General features: G+C 41.4%; 1 protein-coding gene across 1 annotated transcript in view; it reads left to right on the forward strand.

Annotated features, from left to right (window-relative positions):
* LOC136875979 (uncharacterized) overlaps positions 1-21,900 on the forward strand; it is a 328,986-nt gene that overhangs the window by 176,298 nt on the left and 130,788 nt on the right. The window contains exon 11 of the mRNA XM_068228285.1: positions 11,273-11,424. Coding sequence (XP_068084386.1) covers positions 11,273-11,424 — 152 coding nt within the window. The remainder of the gene's footprint in view (positions 1-11,272; positions 11,425-21,900) is intronic.

A 21,900-nucleotide genomic window follows, 5' to 3' on the forward strand; every position in this document is an offset into this window, starting at 1 on the left:
CGCGTGGATGGAAATGGAGTGAAGTATAAAAAGAATAGCCCCGGAGATCTCCTTAGTACAGCGACCAGCGGTTGCCGACGGGCCTCCATTTTTACGTACTGGCTTAGGGTTCAGCATTTTGCGGAGTCTGTTACCTATAGTTTAAACTATTTTCTATCAAATAAAGGAGCAGTAGGATCATTGATATTATTAGTGCCGATATTTTGGTCCACTTTTACGATCATCGTAACCATGAAAACACTGTACCCATTTGTCAAGATGGTGCGCCCATGACTTGAAAAAATTTCTCAACATTTATACTCAGATACATTATATGATGTTCGACATGAGAATTATAATTCTCGAAAATTATAGTAGTTTCTTTTATGCATCGCGTATTTCCTTGATCATTTTAATAGTTACGAAATGTCGGATCAAACAAATACATTCAATAATATTTATATTTGTGGTGCTATCTAGCGGAAGTATACTTACACTAAACGTGCAGTTTTGTGAAGGGAGCAGGTATATCTAGGTGGGAATGAAGGAAAAACATGGTAGCAGAAGATCTTAGAGGTCGACGCTAATTAGGAACTAATATTTAGAGGCCCCATGAAGAAAAGAAGAAGAAGATACATTATAATTCCAAACATGACAATTAATTCCTACGAACTTACGTAAATATGCCAGTGATATAAATATCTAATGAAGTCAGTCACACCGATAGTATGAGTAACTAAAGCCAATTTCTGATAACCCGTACGATGAACGGGTACTTCTGCTAGTTAATTATAATTATACTCGATTTTTCTGAACAAATACTCCACTTCATAAGAATGAAGTTCTTGAGATTGTACCCTTCAGCTCATATGTTCAAATTATGAAGGAGTGGTAGAATAAACTGGCATTTTGAACAGTCTGAATGTAGGTCCTCAGTTGTGGTGGTATGAATGAAAGAGAGTATGTTCTCCGATTGACAAATGAACAGATGGGCAATTGAATTAGTGACAATTTTCACCCTGATTATGGTGGCAGTGAGAGGTGGCTTGGGCTCCACAGGACAAGACCGCTGCACACCCTCCCATAAATAAACCGAGATGTGATGGAACACTCCCTCTTTTTTTTTATTTAACACCTTTTTATTACTGTATTAACCTTCTACAATAAACATGTATAATGCACACAAAAAACTGATTACATACAATTCTCTGAAGTTCATTGTCCTAGTTCCTTAATGCTAAACAAAATTATGTCAAACACTGATCATATTTTGGTTGTTTTTGTCGGTTCCTTAAGTAGTCCGTGGCACATTAACACTGTATACTGATCTAATTTTAATTATTAGATCAGATTATTAGATCAGATATTTTAATTATATTCAAACACTGTTACGCCATGAATTAAAACTGATATAATAACTAGCAAATGTACCCGTGCTTCGCTACGGTATTCAACATTGTATTCGAATATCGAAGTACACAGTTCACCTAGAGCCACCGGCGAGTGCAGACGTACGGAGTGGAGGGTCCCTGGAGTGGGAGAAGGTTGTGTAAGTGCGGAGTGTTGGAAGTCAGCAAGGTGCTTATAGGCAATGATTGGTGTAGAACAGTACAGGGCGAGCATAGGTGGTTGGGAGGGAAGAAAGAAGAAAGAAGAATTGAAGACAAGAGGATGTAAAATAGAACTGGACAAAATAGGAGAATTTATGCTTTCTGCAGCGGTGAGTTTGATACTGCTTTGGATCGGGGGAGTAGAACTGAACCCAGGTCCGACTTCCAGGGGAAATATGAGCTTGGAGGACATGGAAACAATCAGAAAAATCGTAAAAGAGGTGGTCGCGGAGACATGTCCCTTTGAACAAATCAAAAACATGATCAAGGAACAAACGAGGGAGTTTGAAAAAATGAAGGGGTTGTTTCAAGAAAAGGTAGAAGACACAGCGTCACAGGTGAGAAGAAATGGTGCAGAAGTTTCAGCATTAAGAGATGAGATAGGGAGATTGGAAGAGGAGATGTCGAAATTGAAAGCCGACGTAGTTGCTAACACCCAAGTCGCAGAAATAAATGCTTATTTATATATGGAGTGCAAGAGGGGAAGAAGGAAGATAAGGCGAGTATAATTTATAAAGTAGTGGACATAATTCAGGGTAAAATGAAAATAAATTTCAGTGAAGTGGACATTGATGATGTGACAAGAGTGGGAAGATTTAGAGGTAATAGGCCTATCAAAGTGCAATTATTTTCTACATTGATGGCTGATATAGTGGTGCGTAATGCAGGTAATGTGCAAAGGGAAAAAATGTGGATAAGAAGGGACATGGGAACGGAAGCGTGGAGGAATGAAAGGATCCTTAAAAAACACATTATACGAGCCAGGCAGCAGGGGTTGAATGCAGTCATCAGAGGACAGGAATTAGTGGTGACAGGCAACAACTGGAGGAGAATATGGTCGGTGAATAGACTGATGGATCTAGAACGGAGGATGAAACAAGATGAGGAGGCTAAGAGAAGTGTAGTGAATAATGTGGAAGACAAACGAGTGGAAGATAATAGGCAAGTGAAAGATAACGAGGGTAGACGTGTAATTATCGGAAGTATTACTGAAAGGTGTCAAGGGAGACAGAGAGAAGTGCTAAGTGAAAGTAGGAATAACGGCAAGGAAAGAGCAGTGGACGGTCAGTGCAGTGGAGAGGCCAAAGAACAAATGGGGGACGGGCGCAAGGAGAGTGAGCAACAAGAAGCTGAGAGAGCCGAGTGTAGTGGTGTAGTAAGGCAAGATCAGGGTAAAAAAGTAAGGTCAGAGTTAACCCGTGAGTTTTTCGAGCAAAATCAGAGTTTGAGCGGAGGGAGAAATAGAAACTATACGGACATGAGGGGAGCTAAAGAAATATGGGGTACAAAGTGGACATGAGAGGGGGGCAGCTACTAGAAGTAAAAAAAAAACAGTTGTAGGTGGTTCGGTTACTGAAAGTAGAGTTGAGAAGCGAGAATGGTATTTATTTGCGGAGGTTGAAATGTTGTGATGGAGAAGTGATATATAAGTTATGATATGTTATAGGGTCGAAATGTGGTGTTGGAGAAGTGGTGGTATAAGATGGTGGATGGCAGAAGGTGAGTGTAATGGTAGAAGAAGTAGAGGTGGTATATGAGGTGGAGTTGGTGTTGTATTGCTGAAATGTGGTGTTGGAAAATATTGAGGGCTTGGTATTTTTGACTATGTGTTATGATTAATTTAGGAGGTGTTATATCGTTGGAATGTGGTGTGGGAGAAGTGGTGATATAAGTAGAGGTGGTATATGATGTGGAGTTGGTGTTCTATTGCTGAAATGTGGTGTTGGAAGTATTGAAGGCTCAGTATTTATGATTAAGATGGTGGATGGCAGAAGGTGAGTGTATTTGTAGAAGAAGTAGAGGTGGTATATGAGGTGGAGTTGGTGTTGTATTGCTGAAATGTGGTGTTGGAAAATATTGAGGGCTTGGTATTTATGATTATGTGTTATGATTAATTTAGGTGGTGTTCGATCGTTGGAATGTGGTGTGGGAGAAGTGGTGATATAAGTAGAGGTGGTATATGATGTGGAGTTGGTGTTGTATTGCTGAAATGTGGTGTTGGAAGTATTGAAGGCTTAGTATTTATGATTATGTGTTATGATTAATTTATGAGGTGTTATATCGTTGGAATGATGTGGAGTTGGTGTTGTATTGCTGAAATGTGGTGTTGGAAGTATTGAAGGCTTAGTATTTATGATTATGTGTTATGATTACTTTATGAGGTGTTATGTGTGGTGGGAGAAGTTGTGATATAAGATAGTGGAAGGCAGATGTATGGTTTGGTATTGAGATGGTTTATTTACGGTTGAATTCGTGGGAGTTGGGAGGTGGTATTATTGTATTGGTGTCTGGTATGGAGAGGACGAAGAAATGTGATGGTGGAGAGGTGCTGGTATGTGCGTGATTGGTATTTGTTATTCATTGCCGATGAGATGGGGCTGAAGTGGTATTTGGGGGTATTAAAACGTGGATGGTGGATGTTTATTTACTGCTATAATATGTGAGTGCTGAGAGGGAGCAGAATTATGAAGGTGGAGGTTGAAATGTGGTGAAGAGGAAGTGATGGTACGAGAGAGTTTTGGTATTTGTAAGTGAAGATGGTTTGGTTGCTAAATGGATTATTTATTCCTGAATTTTTGGAGTCGGAGAGGTGATTTTAATAGCGCTTGGTTTTTGGTGTTGAGAGAGATCTATTGAAATGTGGTGGTGAGAGGGATTTATGTAATGACTGAAGGAGAGATGGCATTTAAGGTAAGTGTTGAGAGAGATCAGTGTGGAGGTGCAGGTGTATTATTTTTATTTTCCATTTCTGTATAGTAGGTGGAGTTTGAAAGAGGAATGCAGGTTGGCAAACGTAGTGTCATGGCGGGTTGGTATGCAATTGTGGAATGTTGTTGCAGTAGTTTGATCGAGATTAGGTCAGGGAACAATAAAAATGCTGAGTGCATAAGGTTACGTGATGAGTGTTGGACGTAAGAGCGAAAGCAAGGATAAAGATGCAACACCAGCGAAATAATGTAAACATGGTCACAGCGGAGGAGGTAAGGTATGCTGGGCTCAGCAATAAGGAATAGAGTAAGAAATATTTATATATTAAATTATGTGCTGGGGCTAACGGTTCCTCGAGGGATTTAACCGTGGGCCAGTTGGTTGTTAGGACGTTTATTAATTTTATTAGTTATGGATGTTTTATTATTTTTGTTTGTAAATTTCTGTTGGAGGAGTAGGGTGGCTTAAGTGTGAATTTAGAATTAGACAGGAGAGTTGCTGGACGTGGCATGAAGAGACGGAGGATGACTACCGTGGTGACCTAACTTTTTAGGTCACATTTCCGGAGTATCTTACGGGCTTCATGGTACGGCCAAGGTGTACAGTAGCAGTAGTTAGTATTTATTTATTTATTTATTTATTTATTTATTATTGTGAACATGTATTCGGGGCTGAACGCCTGTTATGTTCATTAATAAATACTAAATACTATTGCTTGATATGAATATCGAAGTAAATAGTGTACATGCAGTAAAGAAGATTGTTTTAAAATTGCATGTCTCTTAGCGTTCTCCGAGAAAGAGCATGGGGATGTCCCCATACGTTGTTTCCAATGTAAAGTGTTTGTTACGGATTTGTGATATAACGGCAGGCTCACTTGCCTACTGCCATTCACAATCGAGTTGGGAAGTTTACATTATAATTGCAGGCCCCATTGCCTACTGCGCGGTCACAATCAATTCGGGTGTGTTCGTTACAATGGCAGGCCCCATTTCCTACTTCCAAACAGATTGCAGTCGAGGAGATTTTATTATAATGGCAGGCAACTTCCCTACCACCAGTCAAAATTGAGTTGTGCCGTTATCATTATAATGTCAGGCCCATTTTCCTACTGCCAGCCAGCTTACTGCCAGTCACATCAAGTTGGTGAGTTTCCATCAAAATAGCAGGCCACTATGCCTAATGCCAGTAACATTTTAGATGAGGACATTTCTTTATAATGGCGGGCACCCTTGCCTACTGCCAAACACAATCGGGTAGGGGAGTTTTAAACAAAACTGCACGCTCCCTTGCTTTCTGCAAGTCAATTCGAGAAGTGAACTATTCATTACAATGGTAGGCCTCCCTTACTAATGACAGTTACACAGGAGTTGAGAAGGACCCCTTTCCTACTGCCAGTCAAAGTCGGTGTGGGGAGTACTGATTACAATAGCAGACACACCCTTTCTCGATCGCTACAAATCGACATCAGTGAATATATATAGATCGACATACGAAAGTATATGCGTGTTTACAATATTGCAGACCTTCATTTACAGATTAACTGCTGCTAAACGTACGTCATATCGACAAAGGATTATACCATGAGACGAAGGATTTAGCGGCCTAAGTGGCTGGTCCTATGATATCTCATCTATTCTTGCGTCAGATTGAGTTAGAAACGTGGAACAGGATAAAGTTTTTGTAAGAATACCTCACATTGCATTACTTTTCGGATAATTATGTGACAGCTACATACATAGCATTTGGCTCACATATGGCTACTGGGTGGGCCAATTTTCGTGAAGACTGTATTTCATATAAGTAATTGAAAGTATGAATTATGCATGTGAAAAGTCCAAATTTACTTAACATCGATTAATAGAGAAAAATAAACGTAAAAGGGACACAGATACGGCAAAAGTCATAAGACCAAGGTTGTAGATCATTCTAAATTGAACAGAGATTGTGCAATCCACTATGTGATCGGACTTTCCGAAGGTCTGCACCATCATTAAAATTGCCTGCATATTTCGATATTCTTCGGGGATAAAAAGTGAAAAGTTTCATGATCTTGGATGCTTTCCGTCCGTTACAGGCTACAACGTATAATTTTCTCAAACTTCAATTATCTCATTTCTTCTGGCAGATTATGCCGCAATCTGGATTTTGGGCGAGGCGGGTAAAAATTAGGACTTTCAGGAACCTAAACCAAAAATTATGCAGATGGTCATTATTACCCCTTAAACGGAAAGGTGTACGAAAATTTCGCCAAGATAGTCGATGTAGAGGCACACCGTCGTTACGATTTGATTTATATAGATAAGGAATATGCTCCATGGAAAACACCTTTTGGGCTATGTCCGCTGGACTTTACCTGCAAAACTGACCATTCATGATATCTCCCTTATTAATCCTCCTGACGAAAAAATGCACATGAAAAAAGTTTTAGAGGTGGAATTCCATCACGTTTGGTCGATTTCCAGTCAGGTTGGTCTTGTTCTGTATATATTGTGAAAGAGTAAAATCACCATTTCGGTTCCCTATAAACCGCCCGTCCATTCTGGAACATGAAATGTTATTGACCTTTAAAACCTGCCTTTGGGCAGGTGGATGATAAATATAAAGTTTGGTTCGAATATCTTCATTAGTTTTCAAGTTGTAAGGAATACGCTTTACATGCACCCGCTCGTGAGATTAGTCCGATGGGACTTGTACCGAAAAACGGTCCGTTAATGATATCTCCCTTATTAATCCTCGTATCGAAATGATGCACACGAGAAAAAAGGTTTAGAAATTAATTTCCATCAAGGTAGGTAGATTTCCATTAAGTTTGGTTGTGTATATTTTGTGGAAGTGAAAATTCACTGTTTCGGTTTCGTATAAACCCCCAGTCAGTTCAGGGATTTAGAAACAATATTTGCCCTAAAACCTATCAAGGACAGGTGTATTCTAAATATGAATCATGGTGGAAATACATCCAGTAGTTTCTAGCACTCGCGTACATACGGCGTAATTAAGGAAGAAAATAATACAGTGAAGAAAGTTGAAAATTAATATAGAATGGATTATAACCGAGGACAGCCGGATAACGACAAATATGTAAATGCCAAGTGAATGTATTGGAAAATCAAATGCCTCTCAATAAATCATGCTGGTGTGTGTTATGGATATAATAAAGCGGTAACAGAGGAGAAATTTAGGTGCAGTGATTCTTAGGTAAACAAATAATAAGAAGATGTTATTACTCAATCTATTCGAGGGCGGTTATAACCTCCAACGATATTCCGCCAATATCCCGCAGATAGGCCGATTGACGCCTCTCTTGCTTTCTACCCAAGGAACAACCACGAATTTAAAAGCATGATGAGGAAAATGGCAATACGTTACTTCCCTGCTGGCATGCAGTCAGAGACGTTGCCATGGTAACCTGTAGGTTCGTTGTCGGTCTGTCGGTCACTCAATGCAGAGCATGATACCAGCAGAAAATTGTAAATTTCTCCGTCATGTGAAGAGTAAGATAATAAGGTTTATAATGAAGGGACGTTTCACGTACGGTAAACGGAGGTTACAGAAAATCAATAGTATAAGAGAAAATGGTTTCCTATAATCCCCCGTCTATTAAAGATTTTAAAATGATATGCACATCGAAACCTTCCCCGGGATGAGTATACTCTAAATATGAAGTTTGGTTGAGATCTATCCAGCCGTTTCGAAGTGATGGTGGAACAGACAGACAGACAAACAGACAAACAGACACGAAAAGTAAAAACCACCGATTCGGTCTTGAGTTGACCTAAAACGGATAAAAATCTGAAAAATTGGCAAAACAAAAGAAATTACAGACAGCGGACCCTCTACAATTTTATTTATATAGATGAACCAAAACCTGTTGACATCTTCTGATTGCACTTACATGTCCATCTTTCCATCCGTATGTATTGCTGAAACGATCGTAAGTTCAGTTGTCTTGGTTTCCGTCGGTGTTCCATAATGAAGTGAATGGTTGCTGCAGTGAGCCATAGAACTGCATTGTTGACCGTGGCCGGGAGGAAAGCATATTCTACCCTCTCGACAGCGTCCCACATGTGCTCAATGGATTGAGGATGGATGACCTTGGATGTTAGGCAAGCATCCTTATACCATTGGGGGGATAAGTCACGCATGTCCACCGAATAATATATAAGACGCAAAATATGCTTTGAAATTACGTTAGATTGACGAGATAAGGAAGAGGTAAGGATGTAAAGGACAGGGCGTATGTGTCCCTGGTAAGACCTCAATTAGAGGATGGTTGCGATGCACTGAAATATGACGTATGTAATGCCACTATTATTTTTCCATTGTGTAGGTGTTTGTGTATTTGCTATTCTTATGAATATTTTTCTTTTTTCTTTGCTAATTTGTCTTATCTTCTTTAATATTTTATATGTTTGTGTGTTTTATTGAAAATGTATTTAAATTATTCTTAATTTAGTCATGGCAATCTTGTTTTTTTAATTGTTGTATATTATTTTGTACATATAGGTATCATTTATATATTGAATGTATTTTGTGTCCGCCTCTGTGGTGTAGTGGTTAGCGTGATTAGCTGCCACCCCCAGAGGCCCGGGTTCGATTCCCGGCTCTGCCACGAAATTTGAAAAGTGGTATGAGGGCTGGAACGGGGTCCACTCAGCCTCGGGATGTCCTGGAAGTGGTTTTCCGTGGTTTCCCACTTCTCCTCCAGGCGAATGCCGGGATGGTACCTCACATAAGGCCACGGCCGCTTCCTTCCCTCTTCCTTGCCTATCCCTTCCAATCTTCCCATCCCTCCACAAGGCCCCTGGGCGAGGTACTGGTCATTCTCCCCAGTTGTATCCCCGACCAAGAGTCTGAAGCTCCAGGACACTGCCCTTGAGGCGGTAGAGGTGGGATCCCTCGCTGTGTCCGAGGGAAAAGCCGACCCTGGAGGGTAAACAGATGATGATGATGATGATGATGATGTATTTTGTACCATCCATTGTAATTGGGGATATACCCTGTTATGGATAAATAAATAAATAAATAAATAAATATTAATATACATTGCAGGCAACTACAAATCCAGTACAATAGTTGCACAGCCAAAATTCTATTTTTTCAATAGAGATAATCCCCTTTCTTCAAGTGCGGTATTGTCCGACTCGTTGGCTGAATGGTCAGTGAACTGGCTTTCGGTTCAGAGGGTCCCGGGTTCAAATCCCGGCCGGGTCGGGGACTTTAACCTTCATTGATTAATTCCTATGGCTCGGGGGCTGGTTGTTTGTACTGTTCCCCAACATCCCTAGAACTCACACACCACACATAACACTATCCTCCACCACAACAACACGCAGTTTCCTATACATGGCAGATGCCGCCCGCCCTCGTCGGAGGGTCTGTCTTACAAGGGCTGCACCCGGCTAGAAATAGCCACACGAAAATATTATTATTATAACTACGGTATTACGTGGTTACATGATGAGTTTATTATCCTTACCGAGCGAGTTGACCGTGTGGTTAGGGGGGCGCAGCTGTGAGCATGCATTCAAACCCCACTGCCACCAGCCCTGAAGATGGGTTTCCTTGGTTTTTAATTTTCACACCAGGCAAATGCTGTGAGTGTTTGTAAATTAAAGCGATGGCCCCTTCCTTTCCACTTCTAGCCATTTCCTCTCCCATCGTCGCCATAAGACCTATCTGTATCGGCGCGACGTAAAGCAATCTGTAAAGAAAAAATGAAGAAGATTATTATATCAATCACCCACTTACACCGTGTTCTAGCTTTCTGATTTCGTGTTGGCGGATTCGACCTCGGTATTCGATGGTGCTAAAAATACGCCACCATTGTGTCCGTGGATGGGGTGGCACGTGAAAGAACTCCTACGGGACATAATTCCAGCAGCATGTCTTTTCCGAAAACCGTCAAAGTGTATTTCCTTTTTAGAATTTTCTTTACATCGCACCGACACAGATAGGTCTTATGGCGATGATGGGGACAGGAAAGGGCTAGAAGTGGGAAGGAAGCAGCCGTGGCCTGGTGTGAAAATGGAAAATCACAGAAAACCATCTTCTGGGCTGCTGACATCGGGGTTTCGAACCCACTATCTCCCGAATGCAAGCTCACAGCTACGCGACCCTAACCGCACTGCCAACTCGCTCGGTATATAAAAGTGATTAGTGGGACGTAAGACCATTATCATTCTTATTTGTTGGTCAATTCTTATTTCCCTCCGGCTCCTACGTACCAGGTTTGCGAAATGTAGGGAATCTTTCATTGGCCTGAACGTCATCAACCTTCACTTTCTTCTTCAGCCGTTATTCTCAACTTCTTTTTGTCCCTCCTTCGACTACTGTTGAAGGATTTATAATCTTGTGGTTTTGCCTCCTAACCCATCCATCACTAATATCAAATGACTTGTGCTAGGCGAAGCCAACAACAGGAACGACTGTTGTCATTAAGAGATAGACAAACGTACTTTTTTTACCTCCCTAATGATCTTCTATTAATAGCATTCACCAGTGTTTGACTTTGAAAATACTGTCATTAGGTGAGTGATGTATGTTATATGCAATCTTTTCTCCATATGGCCTGCGGAAATGTGCAGGAAAAAGAAAAACTGAGTTAGACGAGGAGAACAAGGCTAGCGACTCATCTGGTCAACAAGGTTATCTGGTGTTCCCAAGTCAAACGTGTTGGACTTGGCGGCAGTGTGCCAATACCGATGAGGGTGTGCGTTCCACGAGCTCAGCACTAGAGCAAAGCCGTGAATTTATAACACTTTTTAAAGTCTTTTGTGTTTCATGAATATCAGTTAACGAGGACAATGAAGGTAAGTGCAGCTGATTAATTTTCTTGTCGCTATTCATTTATCTCCAGTACAGATGAAACTCTGCATGGGAAGTCACATGAGTCATCAGCTGACATCTGATTCACACCACCCCAAGTTTGCTTGGATTAAACATGTTTTTCTTGTTGTTGTTTTTGTCATCAGTCCATAGACTGGTCTGATGCAGCTCTCCATGCCACCGTATCCAGTGTTACACTTTTAATTTCTACGGAACAAACACATCCCACATCTACTCTAGTCACATTCACGTCTTGGTTCATCCCTACTGTTCTTATTGCCCACACTACCCTCAAAAAGTAACTGAACAAATTCTAGGTTTTACAGCATGTATCCCTCTTCTGGTCAGATTTCACCAGTGTGCTCCCCTCTCACAAATTCAATTCGCTATCTCTTCATTAGTGATCCGATACACCAACTTGAACTTTCAAATTCTTATGTAACACCATATATCAAAAGCTTCTATTCTCCTTCCTGCACATGTTCACGTCTATGTTATACTTCCATACAGTTCCACGCTCCACGCAAGAAATTTCAAATTCTTAATATTTACAGCAAAGCAAAGTCACCTCCGTACAGGCCATGAAGGCCCTTGGAGGAGTGGAAGGTAAAGGCTTCCACCATTGTTAACCTCGGCACGTGATGGGGTAGAGTGATTAGCTCTACGCCCGGCCGCCTTTGCCCCCAGGAATTAACCTGGTACTCATTTTTGGTGTAGGGTGAGTGAAACTCAGGGCCATATGTACCTCCAGAAGTGGAAATCTCGTTTCTTAAATTTTACGACTTCCTGACGGGGATTCGAACCCACATCCTTCCGGGTGAACCGAGCACGCCCTTACCGCCTCGGCCAGGCAACCCCTTCTTAATATTTATAGTATGCGTATACGTCTGAAGTAAGCAAAATTATGTTCTTAACCAAGGCCTTGCTTGCTTGTTCCAGTCTGCATTTTACGTTTTTAATTTTTCCATTTGTTATTATACCACCCAAATAACAATATTCACCAACTTCGTTTAGGACTTCATCATTTCCTAATCTAATATCACTCACACCTTAACAATATGACCTATTTGCTAAGGTAAAAAAAAAAAAACAACTACAACATACAGCCAAAGCACTCCATGGCACATGAAATGAAGTTCAGTTTTGGATTGCTTTTACGATTTATGTCGGAAGCGATTGCCCCTACCCCTACCTGTCATTCAATAATTGAACTTTCACATCCACATACGTTGTTACACTAACTGTATGGAATAAAATTCTGGATTTTAAACCAAAGAATGAAAATTTGCAATTTAATTTCTTGTGGCCAAACCAGCGTTAGAGCTCAAAGTTCAGAAAATGCAGGCATCATCAGTTCAAAAATTCACTTTCCATCTACAGTAGACCCCATAGCTTACGTTGGACGGAATTTCAAGTCAAATTAAAGAAAATTGAACCTACAGTAATTCTTTGTTTACTTCTTTCATTGAAAACGCTCGATAGTACCTGTTTGCAATATGTATGGTTGTAGTTTGTTTCTCTTCATTATATTCTTGTTAATGTTTCTCGGATGTATTTACGGGAAGACACCCTGAGAATTTCCAGACGTATAAATGTATCATTCTCTCGGAGCAAGTGTGCATAATATTAATAATAATAATAATAATAATAATAATAATAATAATAATAATAGCCCGCCTGGTGGCCATGATCGTCAAGGCGTTGAATACTAAACAGCTTGACACCGTCGTTAGCCGGTTCGAGACCCCCTGGTCGAAAAAGTTTCACCATCAGAATGTTGACATATAGGATAGAGGAGGTGGTGGTATACAATTTCTAATCACTAGATTGCGTGCTAAAAGCATGGAATGAATTTCTAACCTCTCCTCTCTGCTCGTATGGAGTGAGGGCATGTGACTCTGTTGATAGCGATTCGTCCGTCGGATGGGGACGTTAAGTCTTGAGCAGACTCCTTGGTGCTATTCGATAGGAGTGGGCTATGTGCCGGCCCGGTTTCACCCTCTCCCTTCCTACTATCATATATCACGTCATTCATTTCATCTCATTAACTTCTCTGATGAGGTTGACGTCAGGAAGGACATCCAGTCATAAAAAACCGTCACGACAGGTTCATCTCACCTCATATTCGACCCCGTAGAGAAACGGGACAAGGGTTGGATAAACAAAATAATAATAAGAATAATAAGAAGAAAGAAAGAAATAGGGAACATGTTAATTATTAATAAATAATTTCATATTTTAGACAGGTTGATTGAACGATGGTGAATCGATAGATTAATTAAAGCAATGAACGTACAGAGAAAAATTTCATTTAATTGTCTTGTTGTAAATGGCTGCTAACTTGGTGTAAAGAAATATATGACATCTATTAACTTTCACTACGTCTTCCGTGTTTCCGTGCAAAACTTTGGTTAACTCATGATTATGTTGATGTTGATAATTTTAAGAACCAAGTCTGTTTGTTATCCAAAGCTGGACGGTGGTCGTCGTTGAAGAATAGCAATATGGCAACACTGTAACCGCATGTAGGGTAACTAGCTCTGTCAGCACATATTACCCGTGCTGTACAGTTGGTGCAGCCATGCCATGTGCAGACTCTTACCCAAATTAAAGTTACACCAATATAAAAATATACAGATACAATATTCCCTACTACAAATTCTTCTTATAATATTAATGTTCTTTCATTTTAAATTAATAAAATTACACTACATTATTATTACTAAGAACTTAACGAAGATTTCTTACCCTAAAATCAGGAGATCGTACTTATGTCCGGTTACAGTGTCTCTGAGATATGAAATGAATACAGGATATTTACACTGACGAGCAAGTGAATTGGATATTCTGGCTGTAGCATGTAACATCCTCTTTCAACCTGATGACGGTTGTGGTACAGTGTGGTATGGACCCCACAATACACTGGAAATATTGGAGACCTATACTGATAATAATAATAATTATTATTGTTACCGAGTTTTTGTGGTAGTTATGCGTGAAAGAAGGTGCGGGGTGGTGAACAGGTCTCAAGCTACTAAAGTAAAATTAATTTAAAATTTAACAAGGTTATATTTTCTTTTTTAAAACAAAGAAATAACAAGCATGGCAGGTACAAAGTAGCAAGTCCAAAGGGTAGTTACAATATTTACAAGATTTGGGCTTCGCGCCCTGACTCCACAATGCTAGGGCAATCAGCCCAGTTTTACCCCAAACACAAGTTTCAACAGAGGGGCAGAAAACCCCATTCATGCCTAGGAGCCCTTGCTCCAAATTACACAGAAAAGCCTCCACGAGGCGTACAACACTCAATTTTCAAAAGAGCCACTCGCTCTCAAATTTAAGCCTCTCCCAGGCCACACCAAACTCCGCCTTCAAGTTGTCCTCAACGGACCTAAACACAGGGGTAGAATACCCAATCTACTGAGGTCTATAAAATGAAAAGAAGGTTAATTAAATGACCTCTAAGGTAACAATTTGAGAGGAGGCGAACTTGCACTCCTAATACACTTTGATTAAGACCTACTTGGCACTAGGCCGTTAATACAAGGGCTAATCCCATACTAAAGAGGTGACTTAAGAAGAGAACAATTTGTTTTACGTTAACGAAGAATAGGTTGAGAAAAATAAGTTCACCTCAAAACAATATGAGTGGGAGCTCGAGAGGGTTAGCACTCTCTATCCCAGTATGTAGCTTTAAAAGAGAATATATGAAAGAGTAGTTACATTTAGGAAAAGGTTACATGGTGGAACGCTTAGAACCCGCCCCGAGAGTTAAACTGCTGAGCTAGCCAAGAAAAAAAGTTATTAATTGGCCATTACCTTGTTGTTGACCGCTGCCGAGGAAAGAGGCGCTTCCCGCCTCCTGCTATGTACTTTATACACTGAAAGATGGAACAGAAGTGGCCCGGAGACCCTAAAATCAGCAGTTTAAATACTCTCGCGGAAGGTTCTAGGCGTTAGGGGAATGAAAACACCCTCCCACGAGGATTTTATTGGTTGATCAATAAACCCCCTACACAATACTAAGAAGAAACACATAATTGGTGGAAAATTAATTTAAGAAATTCGGGATAGGCTAGATTTAAAACAAGGGGAAAGAAGGGGTAATATTGCCAACTTAACCAATGACTGAAAAAAATTTAGCAAAGAACAAACATTTGAAATAAAAATTTCTCCAACAAAATAGTTCTTTGACTTCGCACTAGGGTGCACTATTGTTGATCTTCAGTAGTGTCCTCTAGAAGAGAAAGTTCACACTTCTTACTTCAAGCGAAACAAAAACACATCAAAAATGACACAGTTCAAAAACTCAAAATTTTCCACGTGGTGACATCTTCTGAAAAAGTAGAGAATTAATAGCGTAGATAAAGTTCAGACTTCCTCCAGCAGAGGAGTTTCAACTGGCGCAAATTTTAAATTAGCGGCGTGGAGGTGTACCGCCCGGTACAGACCTCCCCCCCTAAAAGTACCTCCAGGGGTGACACATGAAATCTGTTTGAAACAAGGTCCAAGTTATGCTGTGGATATGAAGATTGATTGCAGAAGCATTTATAAGATTTTCTTAATTTGGTTTGATTCAGTTTCAAAATTTTGTTGTTGCAGGTGAAGTAAGGTCTTTATATTTGTAGAAGTTGAATTTCTGAAGATAAACTTTTAATACTTAGAGGTGAAGAAAAATTTTGCAATTGCCGCCAAATATTGCTGTTGAATTCCCAAGTGCAGTCATTGCTTATCGTAACTGTCCATGTAGTTGATGTTGATTAAGTTGAATGGCCAGACCGGCCGTTGCAGCTTGCGTCCAAAAGGAGGCCGCTCGGACCCCTCAAGTACCCTGAGATACCGCTCGCCCGCACTATGAGGGGAGCAGAGGTGTTGAAACACGCCGCGCCCGCGGTGAACATATACAGGCTGCGGGCAAGTAGCAGGTCGTGCGCCGCGCATCAGCCTTGGCCGGGAGGAGAGCTCCGGCTCGCCGTGCACCTGACGTCCTCGCTGGAGAAGAGGGGGCCCGTCCTCTGCCCCAGTTGCTGCATGGCTCCGCGCGGCTGCGGGGGCACTGAAACATTAAAGCTAGGCGGCAGAATTGTGTTGGACCATCATCTTTTTGAGGGCACAGGCTTAGTGGAGAGAATGAGGGGTCAGCGGCGTGCAGATGTCCACGGCATTTAATGTAATTAAGCCACAGTGTGTATAGCAGGAGACGGGAGCGTGGTAATGGCCGTGGCAAGGATAGGATGGCAGTTTAACAAATCGGGGGAGGTTTACAAAAGATGCTTAAATATAGAGAAATATTATAGAAGGAGCAGAAAGCCTTAAGAGTGAAACACAAAAAAAAAAAAATATAACCTTCATATCCTTTCAAAATAATATGAAGCAAGTTAACACAGAAGTTACACCGGTTTCACCTGAGACAGGTGAACCCTAAATATCCTCTCGGTGGCTGGATTACTTAACAATAAGGTAACCGGCGTAAGGAAATCCAGAATAATGCATGGCCCATGGAATCTGGGGGCAAGCTTGCCCGCGGGAACAAAGTTCTTGACCATCACCTGGTCACCTACCTTCAAAGTGGTGGGTCTCCGTCCACGATCATACCTTTCCCTAATCTTTTCATGAGATACCTTAAGATTGGCTTTAGCCTTCTTCCAAAGATCTTTAATATTATCCGGATCTATTGTCTCGGGTAGAATGTCACTCAGAGACCAGAGGTTAGAGAGCGGCGTGTTGGGAACAAATTTGAACATCAAAGAAGCTGGAGTAAATTTATGTGATTCATGAACCGCCGAATTCAAAGCAAAAGCTAACCAATGCAGGGACGAGTCCCACCTGGAATGATCTTCATGATGATAGGCAATAAGTGCGGACCTGAGGTTACGATTAACCCGTTCAGCCAGAGATGGTTGAGGGTAATAAGCAGAAGTAGTTACATGAGAGATGGATAAGTCAAAACAGAATTTACGAAATAAATTAGATGTAAAAGCCTTAGCATTATCAGATACAATATATTGGCACGGACCAAAAGAAGCAAAAATAGAATTTAAGCAAGTAATGGTAGACTGAGCGGTAGCCAGCTTAGTCGGAAATAACCAAGAAAATCTGGTAAAACCATCTACGCATACAAGGATGAACTTGTTAGCATTACCCTTTGACTGGGGGAAGGGTCCTACATAATCAATGTACAGGCGTTCCATGGGGCGTGACGCTTGATGGGAAGACAAAAGGCCTACCTTGGTGGACATGGTTGGTTTACTAATCAAACAGGATTTACAAGCCTTTACTAGTTCACGGATTTCACCGTCCATACCTTTCCAGATGAACATTTCACGAATCTTTTCACGGGTTTTAAAGATTCCAAGATGCCCTCCTAATGGGGTCTCATGATAATATTTGACGATCATAGGCACGAGAACAGCTGGAACGACAACCTTCATCATCTTGTCATGCCTCGATGGGCAACATAAAACACCATTCCTCAGAACATAAGGGACAACATGTTCCCCAGAAGAAAGGGTTTCCATTATCGGAGCCAGCGTCGGATCTTCACGTTGGTATTTCTCAATATCCCTAAAAAGCATGGGAGCATCTGTTAGGATGGCATTAACATCAGATGGTGTGGACTCGGGAGGTGATGAACTGTCGACCGGTTCATGGTTCTCAACGTCGTTTGAAAACATACGGCTGAGTCCATCAGCGACAATATTTTCGGTACCTCTGATATGTCTAACATCAAACTGGAAGGCAGAAATACGAATGGCCCAGCGGGCTATACGACCAGTACGACGCGGCCTACCTAAGACCCAGCTTAAGGCTTGATTATCTGTCTCCAGGTCGAATTTAACATGTTCCAGATAGAGACGGAACTTCTCTAAGGCGAATAAGACTGCCAAACCTTCGAGCTCATAGATGGAATACTTGGCTTCTTGAGCCGACAAAGTCCTAGATGCATAGGCAATGGGTCGTCTCCCTAGTTCAGTCTCTTGAAGAAGGACTGCCGCTACTGCTGACGACGACGCGTCGGTTTGGACGATGAATTTCTTCGAGAAATCAGGCATAGCAAGTACAGGGGCATTACAAAGAGCTAATTTAAGGTCTTCAAAAGCGGCTTGTTGAGAAGGTCCCCACTCGAATTTGATGCCTTTCCTACGAAGAAGGTTTAAGGGCGCCGCTCTATTAGCGAAGTTAGGAATAAACTTCCTGAAGAAATTCACCATACCAATGAACCTGGCGATACCTTTAATGTCCTTGGGAGGTTTAAAATCACGGATGGCCTGTGTTCTAGAATGATCGACGGCTACACCATCAGATGACACAATATGCCCTAGGAAAGACATAGAGGGCTTAGCAAAGGCGACCTTGGACAACTTAACAGTTAACCCAGCCTTGCGAAGGCGATCGAGAACTTCTCGCAGATGATCTAGATGCTCTTCAAAAGTCTCTGAAAATACGACTACATCATCCAAGTAGTGATATAAGTACTCAAATTTGATGTCGGAGAAGACCCTATCTAGTAGCCTAGTGAGTACATCTGCTCCCGTGGGGAGCCCGAAAGGCACGCGGTTGTATTCGTATAAGTTCCAGTCCGTGGCAAACGCTGTAAGATGTTTAGACTCTTCGGCAAGGGGAATTTGATTATAGGCCTGATTCAAGTCCAAGATAGTAAAGAACTTGGCCTTACGAAACCATGAAAAACAAGAATAAAGGTCAGGAAGGGGCACAGATTGTAACACCACCTTCCGATTGAGAGCCCTATAATCAATTACAGGCCTGAAGCCTCCTTGGGGTTTCGGGACTAAAAAAATAGGCGAAGAATACGCTGACTTAGAGGGCCTAATAATACCGTCCTTCAACATCTGATCGATAATTTCTTTCAGAGCCTTCATTTTAGGTGGAGATAGCCTATACGGTGGAAAACGGACAGGAATCGAATCCGTGACCTCAATTTTGTATTCGATCAGGTCAGTAACACCAAGAGTATCAGAAAACACCTCTGGAAACGACTGACACAGCTTACGAATACTATCAGCCTGCTCCTCAGGTAGATGTCTAAGATCTAACAACATCTCATCCTGGGTAGGCGAAATAGAAGAACATGATGCAGAATTACACTTTAATAAAAGGATGTTACAATTAGAGGCAAATTTGAAAGTGCAAGACCTACTCTGAAGGTCGAGCACAAGACCAGTGTGAAAAATAAAGTCCGCTCCCAATATAATGGGGCAAGACAAGTGCTTGGCCACAAACAATTTAACTTTCCATGTGAATTTAAAAATACGAATTTTGACCAATAAGGAACCTAGAATTTCTAATGGGGATGAATTAGCCGAAACATATTGAACCGGAGATGAGACATAGTCAGGTAGTTTACAAACAGATTTCAATTTAGAATACCATTCAGCCGAAATAATCGAACAAACACTGCCTGAATCTAAGAGAGCTGTTATAGGCTCGTTATTTAACTCAATCTTAAGAAAAGGAACCGGTGCGGGGGAATCCGCCGCAATCCTAAGACACTCTTTGGGACCTTCAAAAGATGAATTTGAAAATTGCTCGTTCCCTGAATTTACAACCTGTTTACTAGGGGCTGAGTCTCGGGAAGATGGATTAGTCGACTCAGCCGAAGCCACTAGTCACTTTTTATTATTGGCATAGGTAGAATTTGCACCAGAAGTTGAGCAGGAGGGGGTGCTAATCGAGTTTGGGCAATTCTTGGCGATATGTGAGAAAGCCCCACATTTAAAACAGCCTTGTGCTGAACCAGCTCCATTATTTGCCCTACTAGTTTTGACCAATGGACATTTATTGCGAAGATGGTCAGGCGACCCGCAAGCATAACATTTACGGGGTGTAACTGGTCGGCGAGGTGGAGGCCGAGTATTACTAAACGAAGGAGGGGGTTCTTTTGCCACACGCAAAGAGTCAGCGTACCTAACTCCTTCCGCTGAGACGGCCAACGCTTCAAGTTCAGAGAAAGTTTGCGGGCACGCCGCGAAACACAAATATGACCTATAAGATGGTGAAATGCCTTCTACAATAGCCTGTACAATCTGATCTTCAGGAAAATGGAGGGCAAACACCCAAGTATAAAACTTAATGTCTTGTATGAAATCAGCCAAGTTCTCATCCAAGCGCTGTACACGATAATAGTACTTCTGAATCAGAGATGACCTCGCGCGGGCGGGAATAAAATTTGCAAGCAAGTGTGCATGAAAATCTTCAATAGATGACTGTTCGGCTATGGCTCTTACTATTTTGTCAGAAAGAATACCAATTGCATAAGGATAGATGATTTGCAAAATTTGACATGGAGAAAGAGAAAACACAAGGGCATGATCCTGAAATTCAACCAGAAATCTTAAAAATGAAATTACTTCACTGGTGGTATTAACCGAAAACTTAGAGATACCTCTGAGCAACATTGCCAATGGATGAGGCAAGCTGATAAACCCGGGTGACATAGTAGGTAAAGGTTTCAATGGCAAGGAAGTTAATTCAGAACGGATGTTACTCAACGATGCACGGCGTTCAGATTCGTTGTCCAATGGGGCAGAGATAGTTTGAGCGGCGATGGTTTTCCTATTTACTTCTCCCTTAGGAGGTTCTTCCTCACTACCTACATTCACCGTGACGGGTTGATCAGTTTTGGGAGGAACCTCCCCAGTTAACAATTGAGTGACCTTGCTAGATAATTCAGACATATTTTCAAGCAGCGTACTAGCTTCCTTCTTCTGAACGTCATTCAACTTTAGAGACAACAGATCGTTAACTCTATTTGAAAAGTGATATAGCCTGGCTTGCACACGCTTAATTTGATTAGGAGAAGGGTCATTTTCATCAAAAAAACTAACTACAGATGCTAGCCCAGTAATATTCTCCGTGATCGTGGAAAGAGAGTCGTCAATTTCTTTCTCTCCCAAATTGGGGATGGAAATGGGCAAATCTAGGGACTCTCTAAGCTTGTTTGTGTCTACTGCAACCGTGCCTCCAGATTGTACATTTCTAATAGTCAATTCATAGATCAACTCCTCCTTGCGCAAATAGTTAAGATGGAGAACATCGCGAGGGCCGGGCATGGTGACAGAACAATTTTGAAAAACTCAAAAAATTCCAGCAACTGGGAAAATAGTTAGAGTTCGGAACAAAACAATGTTTAGCCGTCAAAAGGGGCTAAATTGAGACCCATTCAACCACGCTCTGCTACCACTTGTTACCGAGTTTTTGTGGTAGTTATGCGTGAAAGAAGGTGCGGGGTGGTGAACAGGTCTCAAGCTACTAAAGTAAAATTAATTTAAAATTTAACAAGGTTATATTTTCTTTTTTTAAACAAAGAAATAACAAGCATGGCAGGTACAAAGTAGCAAGTCCAAAGGGTAGTTACAATATTTACAAGATTTGGGCTTCGCGCCCTGACTCCACAATGCTAGGGCAATCAGCCCAGTTTTACCCCAAACACAAGTTTCAACAGAGGGGCAGAAAACCCCATTCATGCCTAGGAGCCCTTGCTCCAAATTACACAGAAAAGCCTCCACGAGGCGTACAACACTCAATTTTCAAAAGAGCCACTCGCTCTCAAATTTAAGCCTCTCCCAGGCCACACCAAACTCCACCTTCAAGTTGTCCTCAACGGACCTAAACACAGGGGTAGAATACCCAATCTACTGAGGTCTATAAAATGAAAAGAAGGTTAATTAAATGACCTCTAAGGTAACAATTTGAGAGGAGGCGAACTTGCACTCCTAATACACTTTGATTAAGACCTACTTGGCACTAGGCCGTT

This window comes from Anabrus simplex, chromosome 6 (genome assembly GCF_040414725.1).
Source record: "Anabrus simplex isolate iqAnaSimp1 chromosome 6, ASM4041472v1, whole genome shotgun sequence".
NCBI classification, from domain to species: Eukaryota; Metazoa; Arthropoda; class Insecta; order Orthoptera; family Tettigoniidae; genus Anabrus; species Anabrus simplex.